Here is a 15352-nt window from a genome sequence, read left to right as displayed (position 1 = left end):
ATTCCTTTTACCTTGCCTTAGGCAGTGATTCCCCTGCTCTTCTGCCAGGTTTCAGCCTGCTTCTTTCAACACTCCTCTTTAGCATTCTTTTTTTAGAATTCTCCGGCATGAGTTAGGCAGCACTCTACCATGTTTCCCTAAGCTGTAGGGCACATTTAGCATGCTGTTTGAGTGTTCTTGTCGAAGCTGGAGGTGGAGGAGTTCTATCCCCTTTTCACCCCCTGAGGAGTTTAGGGAGTGGGTGGGAAGGCTCTGCACTGTCAGCTTCCACTCAAATCTAACTTCTAGTCTTAAAGACGTTTTTATGCTTTGATGTGGGTGAGAGGTTAAGAATTTCTCTAAGTGTATTTTGGATGCTTGCTTGGTAAGTATGATGTAGTGGTCACAGACCTCTATGGTTGTATGATTCAGCTGATACCAGAGCTGAAATAGCTATATTTAAAGCATCCTATTCAATGCCAGTCTTTACCCTGAAAGATGCAGGGAACCAAGACTTGGGGAAGTTAATTAACATAGTCAAGGTTCAGCTTTGCAGGTCTGCATGTCAGTGAGAAAATTTGGCTGAAGACGTAAGTTTGGAAGTAAAAGGCTTGATGAGACCTCCAGAACAGCTTATGTGGAGCCAGCAGGGGCTGAGTATAGCCTTCACTTGTAATTATTAATCCAGATCATCAGGGAATTATGAAGCAGCAGTCAGGACCTTCCTTTTTGCCTTCTGGCCCAGAATGTGAATACTGGGCAAGTAATTTATGTACAGACTAGAGGATGAACTTGGTAGTGGCTGCTGGGGCATGCTGTTATAGATTTCGGTATGTGGCTTTGATGTAAATAACTTGGGATGCAAGAATCAGAAAGCAGGATGTGTAGGTGCTAAACTTGATTCATTTCATGATACTGCCCAATTCAACCATGGGAACCAAATCATCTTTATGTTTCAGCCAGTGTCAACTCTCTGGATCAACTAGTTTATCACACAGCAGTGGGCGCCTGTGACTCCTGGAAGGTCACGAGGATCAATGACTGTACTTAGCCTACAACTAGTCCAGAATTGTTAGGCTGTAAACCCCAGTGGTAGAAATTTCTTTTGTAAATGTTATAGATGATCAACTATTCTCAAATTCATTGTGGAAGATGCTGAGGGCTGACTCAAAGGTCCTTGGCTCAGCAGCCATGGTCCTGGAACATAAGGCTTTCTACTTGTAGAGTATCTATTGTGTGTTGATTTTAAGAGAAGGATGCTGGTGGAGAGTGGTGTGAGTCTACTATGAGGTAGAGTGAAGGAATCTTCTCACTATACATTGAAATGTGGAGATGGGATGTGCCTCCTTCTGATGCAAGGACACAAAGCACAAAGGCTCATTGTTATCCCACACTGTGCAAGCAGGACAGGGTGGAGGCCTCTTAGGAGAAATAAAGATAAGTTAGTGCAAAGAAATGAGTGGAATTCATTCTCATACTTTCCCTTGAATCTACTACCTGCCACATAATATTTTGGCTTGTTACCACTATCATTCTCTCATGAGGCATAATATTTTACACTTCCTCCTTCTTACAAGTCCTTCAACTTCTATGCATGTCTAGCTCATATATGCAGCACATCTTCAGTGAGATTAGTATATGTAATGCTGAATAGCCACATGTGACCTGCTCTAGAATCAGAATGTTCTGGCCTTAACTTCAAGTGGGGATATTTGCCAGTTTTGCAGTATTAGTTCAATTACATAAACACTCATATCCTCAGTTTCCTCTTCGATTAAAAAAAATTGTGTGTCCCTAATCCCTCCCTCTTTACACTAGTGACAAAAGATCTAGCACTAAGTACTAAAGTTCCTGTCATATAGTTAGTGCTCACTTAACTCATACTGCTGTTCTCAAAGTGACTTACACAGCAAATAAACCACACTAAGATGCAAGCTGGCCTCTGTGAGACCAAACCAGAAGCTTGCTTTTTTTTTTCTCTTTCTTCCACTGGCCTTTTCTCCACAACTCCTTTATGGGAGATTCTTTTCCTGAGGATACTGTGTAAGCAACATTTTCCTTTGGAATCCTTTCTAACTTACTTTGATCATTTCTATATCTCATTGCTTTAGGCTAGTACTAAATATTGAGCATACAGCTGCCTCCATGCGAAGCAAGAACTCTGCCATTGAGCTGGATCTCCAACCCTGTCTTTGTATGTGAAGATAAGGTATTAGTAAACTACAGTCATTCTCTTGAGTGACTCTCTACCACCCAGGGTAGCCTTCAACTTGCCATAGGCCCTTTCAGAGCTGGGAATATAGGCCTATGCTGTCACTCTTGGTTTTGGCTTCCTTTGCTTTCCTCACTTATGACCATCCATTTATGGCTCAGTTATTTATTTCCCTCTTCAGCTTATTAGAAAATCATATCTTCTAGAATCCTTTGTTATAAACCATTTCTCTGGCCTCAATTCCTTCACTAAACTTCAACCACGTGTGGTAGTATTTGTGAGTATATGTTATATTAGAAACACTTCTGTATGAATGTGCTCGGTTGGAGTCTGATTCTACCAAAGGCACAACTTGATTTCACTGGGAGTTTGAGGTAATGAGTACAGTAGAAGTTGCACAGGTTTTATATAGAAAGATACAAAGGATAGGATCTTAAGCTAAACACTTAGAAGTTGTGAGCTTGCAGAAGTTATTGTTTGTTAGCGAAGTGATGTAACAGGCCTACTTCCAGGAATTCAGTTGTATTCATATCTAACCTAGGCTGGATTCTAACAGGGAAAGCCAAGTGTGTAACATGGATAATAATTCTCAGTGATGTAACCTTATGTTATGTGCAACTTTACATAACTGTTAGTGCTATTAGAGTCAGAGTGACAGTGGCCATATTTCATGTAATAACCTATTAGAAATTGATGTGCTAATATCCATTTCTTTTAGGCCTTACTTCTTTAAAATTTTCATTTTTACTTTTAGCACATTGTGGATAATCATGATATATATATATATATATATATATATATATATCCTCTCTGTGTGGCATATAAATATGTGTGCAGAATTATGAGTGGACATATCTCCCAGTGCATGTGGAGCTGGTTGTCTTTATCTCCACATTGATATTTCTGATAGGCCCTCTCAATCAACCTGGAAGTTTACTGACTTTATAGGCTAGATAACCATCAGGCTCTCAGTATTTTCCTGGTTTTGCCTCCCAAAGCTGAATCGAGTATATAGGCACATAGGGCCACACAGGTTTTTGCTTGTTTGACTTGTTTTTTATTATGAAGCTGCTGGAAACCTGAACTCAGTTCTGATACTTGCATCTGGCCAGGAATGTGGCTCATTGGTAGATGCTTGTGCAGCCCTCTCTCTTATTTCAGTACAGGGGATTGAACCCAAGGTTTTCAGCATACTTGTTAAGTGCTTAGCAACGGATGTGTCTTTCAAGCCCTATCACCATTGTCTGAGTCAACAGAGATACATTCTGACCTCACCACTTCCTGTAACGTAGACTATCACAAGTATTCAAAACCAAGAAGTTCAAATAGAGGCATGTAGATGCACGACCCCACCAAGACAATGGCAGAAAGTAAAGCAATTTACCACAATCCAAAAGACTGGAATTGCAGAATATTGCTGGGGTCATGGTAAAAGAAATCGAATGAGAGCCTCATTTTGGAACCATTGATATCTCCCACATCCCTGTCATTGTAAGGGGCTATCCAGAACATGCTGAGATGTTTAGTAGCAACTCTGGCCTCTATCCACCAGATATCAAGAGCATGTCTTTAGTTGTGACAATCAAAGATGTTCCTAGGGGGATAATGACAGCCACTTGTGAAGCAATGGGTTATAACTATCAAATTTTAGCTACTTCTAGGATTACAGGCAGAACCCTTACCACCACCATCCTCCCACCACACACACACACACACACACACACACACACACACACACAGAGAGAGAGAGAGAGAGAGAGAGAGAGAGAGAGAGAGAGAGAGAGAGAGAGAGAGAGAGAGAGAGAGAGAGGCATACCCAGCATACCAGCGTTAGATATATAACCTTTTGCAATCTGCAACGCGCTGCATCCTGTTTCCTCACTGGAACAGCTAAGCATTTTTCTCACAGGCTCCCATTCGCACCCACTCACAACAGAAGCTCTGTGGAAGTCGGCATGGGTAGCACAGTGTGATTCCAGCAGGCTGCAGTTCACTCCACGCATCTCGGAACAATTGCTCCCACCCCCTGCTTGCCACTCTGGGGGGCTCTGGCAGACAGTCCTGGCAGCTGTAGCTGATACAGTTCTGCACTCAACATGTAGAGCTTTGTTTTAGGCTCTGAACAAAACTTGAGGCTGTAGCTTTTTCCAGCTCCCACTCGGTGCGTATGCCTCCCTCCCTTGTCCTGACAGCTGGGGCTTGCAATGACAGGCAGATTTTTGTGGCACCTCATGATAAAATGGCGCAATTGAGCAATCGAGGGAAATACTCAATTGTGCAGAAACCTACATCCTTCGCTCTTTGATTTCTTCTTTCTTAGTGTTACCGACCACCCATATCCACCTGGGAGAATAGCCAAATAAGGAATAGTTAATTATGTGTATAGGTTTTACACTTTAGAAAGTGTTTGTGTGACCTCATCATATTTTTAAATGGTATCCATAAAATCTGAGATCTAGACAGGGGCTGAGACTCTTCAAAATCACATGCTTAGTACAGATAAGAAACTGATTTCTAAAGCTTCTTGCCAGCTAAAGACTCACAGCCCAGTGAACAAGACACGCATAAAACAAAGAAGTATAATGCAAGACAATTGGATCTGACATAGAGCTTTAGAAAGTGAGCAAATAGAGTTGGGCAGACAGAACAGAGCAACATCTTTTTAGAGGAATAGAAAAAGATAATAAAGATAAATGATGTGACCTCAGGTGACTTCCAAAGTTAACTGGGGTTTCTTTCAGGGATAGGAAAACATTTTAAAAAATATTTCCTGGAAGAGTCTTAAGTTGACAACATCAAGTATTTGGTTTTGTTAAGTGCTTTACCACTGAGCTACATCTCAAGACCTGACAATATTAATATAGCCATGATCTTGATAATTGTCCTTATCATTTATGCCATGTATTGAGCATTTTTTTTTCCTCTGCTGGGGGTTGGAGGTAACATTGTATCCTTGTGTGAGTCAGTTGTCACGTTAATGCTGGTGCGTATATCCTCATTGATTGTATTTTATAGACAAGGTAAACAGTCAAAGTAACCAGCCTCAAATAATTATAGGTGATGCAACTTGCATATGTATCACATTTACAATGTAGAAGAGAGCAAGATTATTATGGGAAAAAAAAGGTGGGGCAAGCTGCAGTTTGTTAGGCTTGATTATTGACTATCAGTGAGATGACAAAGTTAAACTTTTAAATTTTTGAAAGCTGGGTGGTCCCTATGATTTCCTTCTATTCCTTTCAGGAAAAATCTGCCCACTTAAGGTCTCTCTTGAACTCAAAATGTTGTCTGACATTGTGCTACTGTGCAATGATACTGTCTATCTAAAGGGCTGGTAAGACCCACCCACCTCCCATACCTTTGACCTTCAGTGTTAGGATATCCTGAAGCTCAGAAGTACTAAGCAATGAATATGCTGTCTAAAAGCTTTCTCTAGGATCCAGACACATTTCACTAAACTTTATGCAATCTTGACTCTATGCTGTTTTAAGAGTTACTAATCCTTTAAGAATCCAGCACGAATGGGCAGTAGCTAGAATTTCCCACGACTTTGTACACCCAACTAATCAGATAACAACAAAAAAGTATTCAGTGTGTTTCTGCCTATGACAAAAGAGAAGAGAAAGTCTTGTTCAACAAGTATCAGTAATGAGAGGGAGGTTTCTGGCTAAGTCAGAACATGGGACAAACACTGAGTTCTGTCCCACAAACCTACCTAGATGTATTAGACTGTTTCTGCATTGTTTTTGTTTCACTCACGTCTAAAACACATATATCTGGATAACTCTAATGCACCAATGATTGAAATACAGTTCCTTAGACATGTCCTTAGTGTACATGTGAGGCTCCTCTACTCTACAGTCGTTTGTATAACTACGCATGTGAACAGCAAATCAAGGCAAGTCCTTGAGCTCTGATCAACACGGTCCTTTACTTTTAACAAAGCAGTCATGCTTTTCCAAAAGAAATCAAAGCACTCTTAGGATGAAGATATATTAATATTGTTTTTTTTTCTTTTTCCTGTCTTTCTCTCCCCCCACCCCCCACTCTCCCTCTTCCTCTTCTCCTTGATTCTGCTTTCTACAGGACTCCACAGAATGGAGCAAGAATGAGAGGAAAAAGGCCGGCAGCAAAGCATGAACTGGAGGTTTGTTGAGCTCCTCTACTTCCTGTTTGTATGGGGCCGTATCTCAGTGCAGCCCTCCCGCCAGGAGCCAGCTGGGACAGACCAACATGTCTCCAAGGAATTTGATTGGCTTATTTCAGACAGGGGGCCTTTCCACCACTCCAGGAGCTACCTATCCTTTGTGGAAAGACACCGGCAAGGATTTACAACCAGATATAAAATATACAGGTACGATTTAGGCTAAGAGAGCCCTTGCCTTTTCCTCCTGTTGTGCTCTGGGGAGACTGAAAGTTGTCTGGCATCTGACTGTCTTGTGAAGCTTCTGGGTCAAGGGACTGTGACCTTGTTAGACATAGGCTGTCAATCTAATTTATTCAAGGTTTCATAAAATATTAATGTGTCAAGTTCAGATAACCATTGAGTATTGAGTATGTAGTGTACTAGACAGAGAATACAGAGAATACGTGTTTAATGTTTCATTTGTACTTCCTGTTCATCTGGCGGAGATTTTCGTTGTTTTTCCTGCTTACCCAGTTACTTAGGTAATGGAGTCTAAACAAGGCTAAATGTGGTTTCAAAAGAGAATTTCAAAAGTGTAAAACGTATACTTCAGCCTTAGTTTACCTGTATTCATGGTCATGGTAACCTTCATTTTTGCAAATACTGTTAATTGATCTAGTTTTCTACCCAAATGTATTTATGAATTTGGAGGTAAGTAGAGAAATTTTTCTTTAGCAAGGCTTAACTTGTTACTTACTTATTGTAATTAGAAAACCAAATGAGACCAATTTCTGTAAAAGAGGGACCTTCTGTGGTTTCAGTAAACGAGTCTGAATTATAGGTGCATAGCAAACAGACTACCAGGGGAAAAATCATGTGGATTATGTGCATGCACATGACAGTCATGCAAAATAGAAAATTTGTGGAAGGGAGGGATGATGAGGTAAGTTTGTGCAACATCCTGAGTTACAGGGAAAAGCCAAGAGAAGGAAAGAGTGGGAAATTGACGGGTGTAAGCAAAGTACATAAGATGACAGACAGTGTTTCTCATAGTGTCTGACCTGACAGATAGACAATAAGTTGTGACAAAATCTGTCTGGACTAGTGTATCCGGTCCTGTGAGACACTCTTACATGGTGATGAGATTTCTTAGGAAGAAGATTCCTAACATTTGGTCTCCTTTGGGAAGAATTATCTGTAGACATGTAAGTTAACTTCAGGGGAAATTCTACTTGGTGATCTGGGAGAGGAAGAGGGGCAGAGAGAGGAAGGTAGGAGATGAGAACATAGATTTTAATTCACTTTAATTCAACACACACAGGGTAATAGGTGCCAGACTTTGAACTATTGTTTTCTGTCCTCAGTCACCAGAAGTATTTTCTTCATGTGTGTTTCTAAATTTCTATGTTCTATTTAACTATACTATCCTTGGCATATATCCAGAATGCTAGATTTATGCCTCCTTAATCATAAGTTTCTATTTTTATTAATTAGAATATATAACTAACTGGAACTATATGACTAACTGTAGTATCTTTTAGTGTTGTGGAGTCATGTGTGTATGACACAACATGCACACACATGTAGCATCCATTTATGTCATTGATGTTCATGTTTACATTTGTTATATGATTGTTATCAGAAACATACAATGAGTATTGCATTTGAGTTGAAGACATGGAGAAACTACTGTGCAACTTTTGCCTTAATGTTCAGAAAGAAAAGGCAAATTCTAACATTTCCGAGACAATTAGAATCAGAAAGCAAGAAATCAAGGTAGAACGAGAACATTTGTCTGAATTTAGACCTTAGACTTTGCAAGTAGATATGGAAAGTAGCCAAACCATTGTTTGGTCTTGTGTACTACACATGAGTGATTTGTGAATTTTCAACCAGGAGAATATGTTTATTATGTGAAAATTGTCCTACTACTGTCTTGAGGTCTTATAACAATTTTGCCTATTCAAGAGTTCAAGGGTGAACTTTCTATGGTTGCTGAAGAATAGAGAACAGTCATTGAACTGCTGAGAAAAGGTGCCTCAGAGCATTACTAAATTGTAACAAAGAAAAATGAAAATCAAGTGGATAAAATAAGGAAACAGAGTACAAATATGAAAAACATGTTGACATTTCTACTCTTAAAAGAAAAATACCAGAATTCTAACATAATGATTGATTCAAAATGCTTCCTCTTGGGAGAACTATTCTTAAATCACCTGAGAACAGTAGTTAACTGCTTCATTTCAAAATTGGATCCTTAAAATGATTTCTAGCAAAATACAGCTATTGCTGTTTGTTATTGTGCCTAAGCCAAGGATTATGGGTATGTGTTGGCTGCTGGAGAGGATGTGCCAATCTTTGAAAGGCTTGATTGATTCAGGATAATTTGGAGCTTTGAAGTGTTGAAGATGGGGCATGGCATAAGTCTTTTAGATTCAGATATCTCATTCTATCTGTGTTTTATCAAATTAAAACATCTTTGTTTTGTGTATAATTTTGTCTTTCATTTGAGCCGCTCAAGTAAACATTTAAAGTTGGGGTTGTTTTGTGATTTTTTTTTTCCATTTCAATGATCATTTTATGAGTCAGTTGCATGAAGTTTTATAGCCAAGAAAAGTTGGAAAATGGGCTTGAAACCAACCATGATTATTAGCCCATAGCCACACTAATAAATGTAGTAGACTTAAGGGCAGCTGGGTCCCATTTTCAATTATTTCTGTACTATACAAAGCTAGGGGATCCTGTCTTTAGCTCTCTATTCCACTTTCCTCATTTATCAAATGTTAAGGTTGATTTAGATTAGTGATCTTCAACCTGTGCTTATAGGAATTGCTGATGACTGATTTAAGTAGCCATGGAAACCATTGTAGTATGAGGAGAAGGCCTAAAAGTCTGACCAGGCAGGATTTTCTGCCCTCTCCTTCCATAAAGAGAAGGCTTTCATTTTGTCTTAATATTTGGTTTTCACATGGGATCTATGTTGGAATGGTATCCAATTTTGAAACAAATACTTAAGTAATTCAGGGAGCTGATTTCTAAAATACTGGTTTAAAATTTATTTTCAATCTACTCTTCTCTTCTATATTATATCCTAATGGCAGTTTCTATTCCCTCTACTCCACCCAACACCCTCTTTTGAGATCCACTCTGCCTCCATTTCCCTTCAGAAAAGAGTAGGTCTCCCAGGGACATTGACTGAACACAACATAAGAAATTACAATAATACTAGGCACAAATCCTCATATCAAGGCTGGATAAAGCAATCCAGTAGGAAGAAAAGGACTCCTAAGAGGGTGAGAGGGGGTGGGGGTTGTGGCTCTAAGATTGTTTTAGCTCTAAAATTAAATGTGAAATTTAACTAAGATTACATGTTTGATTAAATGATGGTGTTCCACCCAGAAGCCAAGCAAGTCCTTGCTCGTCCAGTTATTCTGTCTTTCCTTTACTTAATCCTGAAATAAGTATTAAGAAACTGTTATGGACTCACCAGTGTCTAGAGAGGAGGATAGAATAAAGAGAAAAATAAACACTGTCCTTCCTCTCAGAAGAGAGAGTGACATTAATTAACCACGTGTATCCAGACACTTTTTTTTAAGTGCAAAAAGGAAAATAAACACCCGGTAACATTGTTCATTGAAAGTCATAAATTCTGTGTTCATTGATTTTGCTCTTGGGGCTACCTATGCAGGAAAACATGCAAATGTATACACAGAGAAATCTGCTCATCTGGTTGCAGGCCGAAGCAAGGACCAGCTAGCTCATGCTACTGGGCCAAATTGATCCTTATTCTTTCTACATGCCACTTGGCTGAAACACAAAAACATTTTTTTCAATGTAGCTGTCTTGATTGCTGTAGGTTAACATGGATGGTGAAAATTGATACTGCTTCCTAAAACAGGAGTCATTCTGAAAGACTTCTATATTATGTAATGCTAGAAAACTTTTCTGAAATAAGACCTTGCATCTCAGCCACTTTCCTCTTCCCTGGAGTCTGGGCCACTACCAGGGAAAATTTAGAAGCTAAAAAGAGGAAAACTCACATATTTAGGTTAAAGCTATCTTTTTCCCCCACTGTTGCACGTATCCTGTCCACAAGTCATAACATCATTGTGAGACATCACTCCCAGTGGTAGTGTGAACAAATTCCTGAAGATGCTCCCTCTTGTGTGGATGCACAAGCAAGGACATCACATACATGCATGCAGTGGTGTGAAATATGTCATACATACTCTGTTACTGCAGACAGTATGAATGATGGTGTTGGAGATTTGAGCTAGAAGAAGTTAAGGAAGCTGAGAGGTTCTTGTCTCTCAAATTAGCTAAAGTGCAGTTATAGAAACTTCAGGGAACTAAGAGAACCTTGATATTTTTTTCAGCTCCCTTGCATTATTTTTGCTTTCTTTGATGAAGTAATAGAATGTTAAGGCACTTTCTCCATATGACTAATGTTTAAGTTAGCTGACATAGTCTCCAAGGCCTTTTCCATCCCTGAAATTCCATATCTTATGAAGTTTTGTCATTTTAATATTATAGCAAGGTCCTGTGCAGGAGGAAATGGGTTTGGGGACTCAAGATATAATGTATTTGAAGACTCTGTCAAGTATTTTGTTATTAGTGGCTCCAAAGTTAGAGATGACCAGGAGCAAGTGGAAAAGAAAAACATATATATCTTACACCAATGTTTTCACTGAGGCTGAGAATAAGGATAAATTATAAAGGAGAAAGAGAATTACCAAGAACACATTACAGCAAGGTTTGGGATTCCCCTCCCCACCTTGTACTTTATTTTCTTCTTTGAATAAACAGTGAATGGTCTCTGTTCTATCAACTTATTAACATTCAGAATAATTGAAAATACTGAGTAAATTTCAAATTGTAGCTACATATTGTGATAAAGTAATTCAAATAACTTCCAGTTAAATACCTAAACGTGGTAGTTTTTACCTACTCACAGCTATCCTGTGAGGGACTGTGCCATATTTTGATTGAGAGAACTTATCCTATCACACAGCTTGGGAGCCTCCAAGCTAGGATCCAAAAACAAGTTTTTGACACCCTACAACATGAGCCCTAAATTTAGTCTGCTTCCTGTCCCTTCTCAGTTGTTGGCTTCTTGCCTAACTTTGAGGAACCTCCTTTGGCTATGCGTTTCTGAGGTTCACTTTTCTCATAGATAAAACTGTGATGTTATTAAATGTCTGATAGAGTTGTGGTGGAAAAGGGAAAAAAAAGGATTGAGTATAAGGTGCTAGGAATTCTATGGAAGAAAGATAAAGAAAACTGGAAACTTTCCCTCTGTTCGAGAATTGCTAGCATAGTATAGTATTTTTTTTTTTAATGGTTTTTGTTGTTTTGTTTTTTGAAGAGTTGTTTGGTTTTTAGTATTGTAATTTCTGTTACCTCTTAGTAGATTTGGAGATTATTGATAATTACTGTAAATTCAACCAAGTGAATTTCTGTTGCTTTTTTTTTCCTCTTGAGGAGTAGAGCAGGAAGGTTAGTCTTATTTGTTTTTAAGACATGGAATCCTGTAGTCAAGCTTGGCCTCAAATTAACTGTGTGGTGGCAGCTGTCTTTGAACTTGTGATTTTTTTTTCTGCTTCTCCTGTCTACATTAATTTCAAATGTGGCTTTGGTAGGAGAGTTATGATCCCATTATGCATGTTGATTCTGGAGAGGCAGATTACATGGGAGACTCTGGTAAATAGGTTCCCTATGCTGCAGAGGTGGTTTTTGTATTGAGTGGCTTTCCATGAGTTGTTCAATGGAAGTGGTTTGTGGCTTATGTTGTTCCTGTCTTCGAGCTCAGTATATACACCTCGATGTTAAATATAAATCAAATATTGGTAGACCAAACTTAATTGTCTTGCTATCTTCCATCTCTTTCAGAATTATGTGGATGTAAGCTGTAATGTGCGGTCCTAAAGTTCCTTGTGTCTTTCTCTCAAAATATTTGTAATAGGTTTTGTGGTACAAAGCTGGTTGAATGCATACATGGATGAATCTGGTGTGGGTTCGTTCGTTCTAATATGAAGGAGAAATGGTACTAATCTAGCACTCACTCACTCACTTATATACAATGGTAATCTACATATGGCAGAAGCTATAAATGAGGGCGTCAGAGATATACAAGGTGGCAGACATTCCTGCTCTCAGGAAACTTACAGAAATGCAAGTGCAAGGAAGAAGCCAAACCACTATTCTGTTAAGGAGACTGTGGCTGAACTAGAAAAAATTTGCTGGCCTCTGATTGTGCCTACCATCTTGACATATGTTACTAGGACAATATTTCTATCAGTTTGATGATTATTAGTCCGTGTGATAATAAGAGGTGCTATCCAGAAAAAATAACTTCATAATATTCTAATAACAATAGTAAATATCATATCTAATACTGATAAAAATAAGTGAAAATATTGGCATTGTTATTTTCAGTATCTAGCATTGTAATATAAATGCATCCCATGTGCAAATAGTTGCCACTGGCCTTTACAATGATCTATAGTAATCTCTTTTGCTATTATTTGCATTCACATCATTTATGTAAGTTACAGGGTTAATTGATGTCAGAATAGGTGCTATTATAAGCAATTTTGATATAATCGATTGCATCTTTTACCATGCCATGCTGACGCCCAGGTGATGTCAATATATATGTGAGGAAACCTAGACATAAAGTTCTTATTGGGGGACTTTCATTACTGCTACATTATTTTCAGATAGTGTCAAATCCCTTTCACGGTATCTTCTCCTGATGAAGAGGATGGCTTAAATGCTGTCTCACTCTCAGTGTATTTAGACTCCAAGTGACTGTTGATGTTCTGGATTACATGTGTATTCCTGGAACCTGACTCAGAAAGTCCCACCCTCATGTGTGACTTTTGCTTTGCGTTATTTTTATGCTGTTATAAAGCTGTTTTTGTTTTCCATGTTAGGTTTAAAATCAGGATGTAGAGGTTGAGAAACAAACTTGTACTTTTGGAAAAAACAAAATAAAGGAGATGCTAAAAAGAATATTAAGGAAAATGTTTTTAGATTTGGTTCTTCATAAGTTTGAGTTGAGTGATTTAAATGTAGGCTGTGATGCAGAGATTAGATTCCAAATTGGTTTGCTGCAGAAGTGAATAGAAATGGAATTTTCCATGTAATATTAAAGCATTGGAATTTTCCATGTAATATTAAAGCATTGTTGTATACTTTGTTACAGGTACTCAGAAATGCAGGGAGATGATTTTGTTTTTTGACATACAGAAGTGTTTAAGGAAATCTTCTAATCCATTCTAGGTATTCTTTATACTGGGAATATTTGGAGGAGTTGTTCTGACCAAAGGATTCCAGGAGAAGTAGGATGTTTAGGCTCCTTGAGTGTGTGTGTGTGTGTGTGTGTGTGTGTGTGTGTGTGTGTGTGTGTGGTGTGTATGTGTGTGTGTATGTGTGTACTGTTTCAGAAACGCAAAACCAAACAACAACAAATCAAACATAATTCAGACCAAGAGTCTCTGTCAGAGAATGAGAATGTTCAGTTGGAACAAAAGGAGTGTGTATGGGACCATGTTTCTTGTTCATATGGTCAATTTCAGGCTAACCGTAGGGGGCAGTGATCTCCATCCTGTCCTCATCCCTCACTTGACCCAAAGTCCCCATAAGTTTCTCTAAATTGAGGGGAGTAGTGAGAGATAACCAGCAACTTTCTCTTGGGCCATGCCAATTTCAAGGTATCTTGCAGTGTTGATTATTTAGAATTGATCTTCCAATTCCAAGAACGATGGTTTTATTGCCACCAAATTGGTACCTATGTGATATTTTCCTCTTTGTTTGTGTCATTACTGGAATATCTCCTATGAGTTGCAAACCAATGAGATCTCTGTAGAACAATTGTCCAGCTTCAGTCAGGAGCAGTGTTTAAAAAATCGATTGCTTGCCGATTCTCTTGAAGGGGCAGCCTGTTACAGGGTCTGTAAGCGGACCCCAAAATGGTTACCGCTTTGACAGGGGAAATTAGGAGAAAACATGGAGTTATATGTTAGTACTTTAGACTCCACCCTAAATCCTGGGCCAAAGATGATGGGGGATCTGTCCTCTAGGCCACCTGCTGAGTATTCACTCACTTTAGAGTTGCTAAAGTCCTACTGACTTAGCCTTACACTTTTTCATGGAGATCGGAGCAGTAATCATTCACCCATGATTGCAGAGAGTCCATGGTGTCTTTCATGAAGATCAACTGACAGACAGTAACAGTGCCTTGTGGGAAGCTCCATTACTGAGCAATACCACAGAGGATAAAGCTATTTGAGAAAGAACATATTCTATAGCAATGGTTTGTCAAAGGTGTTGAAGGATAGAAGGGAAAGAAAGTTTCAGATTGCCTTTTACAGAAAAGATAATGTGCCCAGTCTTCAAGGATGTTTTGACTCTCTTGAGAAGCCAGTAAGAAAAGCATCTGAAACCAATGAAACATTACCTAGGAAGGAAACAGAGAAAAGCCTGGCACTTATTTCTTTTAGACTTTGTTCACATGTTTTTGACTGGTTATGACTTTAAGATCCAGGCCTTAGAGCCAACAATGGTCTAAAATTGAGATTACTAACTGATTTTAACCAACCACACTTCAATTTCTAGTTAACAAGAATCTTATTAGATAGCGACTTATAGTACTGTCTTGTTATAATTATGTTTTGACCTTGATCCATGCAGTGAAAGATATTCTACATTGACCTTCAATAATCCTAATCAGTACATAGATTAAAAAGAATGTATATGTATTTTAAGTGTGTGATCACAAAAGTCTTCACCTATTTATTTCATATGATACATTTTGGTTTTTTGTTTGTTTGTTTGTTTTTTGTTGTTTTTTTTAATTTTACAAATCAGACTACTACTTTTGATTTTTTAAAATTAGGTATTTATTTCATTTACATTTCCAATGCTATCCCAAAAGTCCCCCACATGCTCCCCCACCCACTCCCCCACCCACCTTGTTTTATTTTATCCATTATAATTTACTCCTTTCTATATCTTTTAAAAAAATACTTGTG

General features: G+C 38.5%; 1 protein-coding gene across 1 annotated transcript in view; it reads left to right on the top strand.

The window, feature by feature from the left end:
* Brinp1 (bone morphogenic protein/retinoic acid inducible neural specific 1) overlaps positions 1–15352 on the top strand; it is a 193026-nt gene that overhangs the window by 43116 nt on the left and 134558 nt on the right. Inside the window, exon 2 of the mRNA NM_019967.2 lies at positions 6278–6545. Within this exon, the coding sequence (NP_064351.2) occupies positions 6328–6545 (218 nt within the window). The 5' untranslated portion in view covers positions 6278–6327. The remainder of the gene's footprint in view (positions 1–6277; positions 6546–15352) is intronic.

The sequence above is a fragment of the Mus musculus genome, chromosome 4, assembly GCF_000001635.26.
Source record: "Mus musculus strain C57BL/6J chromosome 4, GRCm38.p6 C57BL/6J".
NCBI lineage: Eukaryota > Metazoa > Chordata > Mammalia > Rodentia > Muridae > Mus > Mus musculus.
This window is presented reverse-complemented; position numbering and strand designations above follow the sequence as displayed.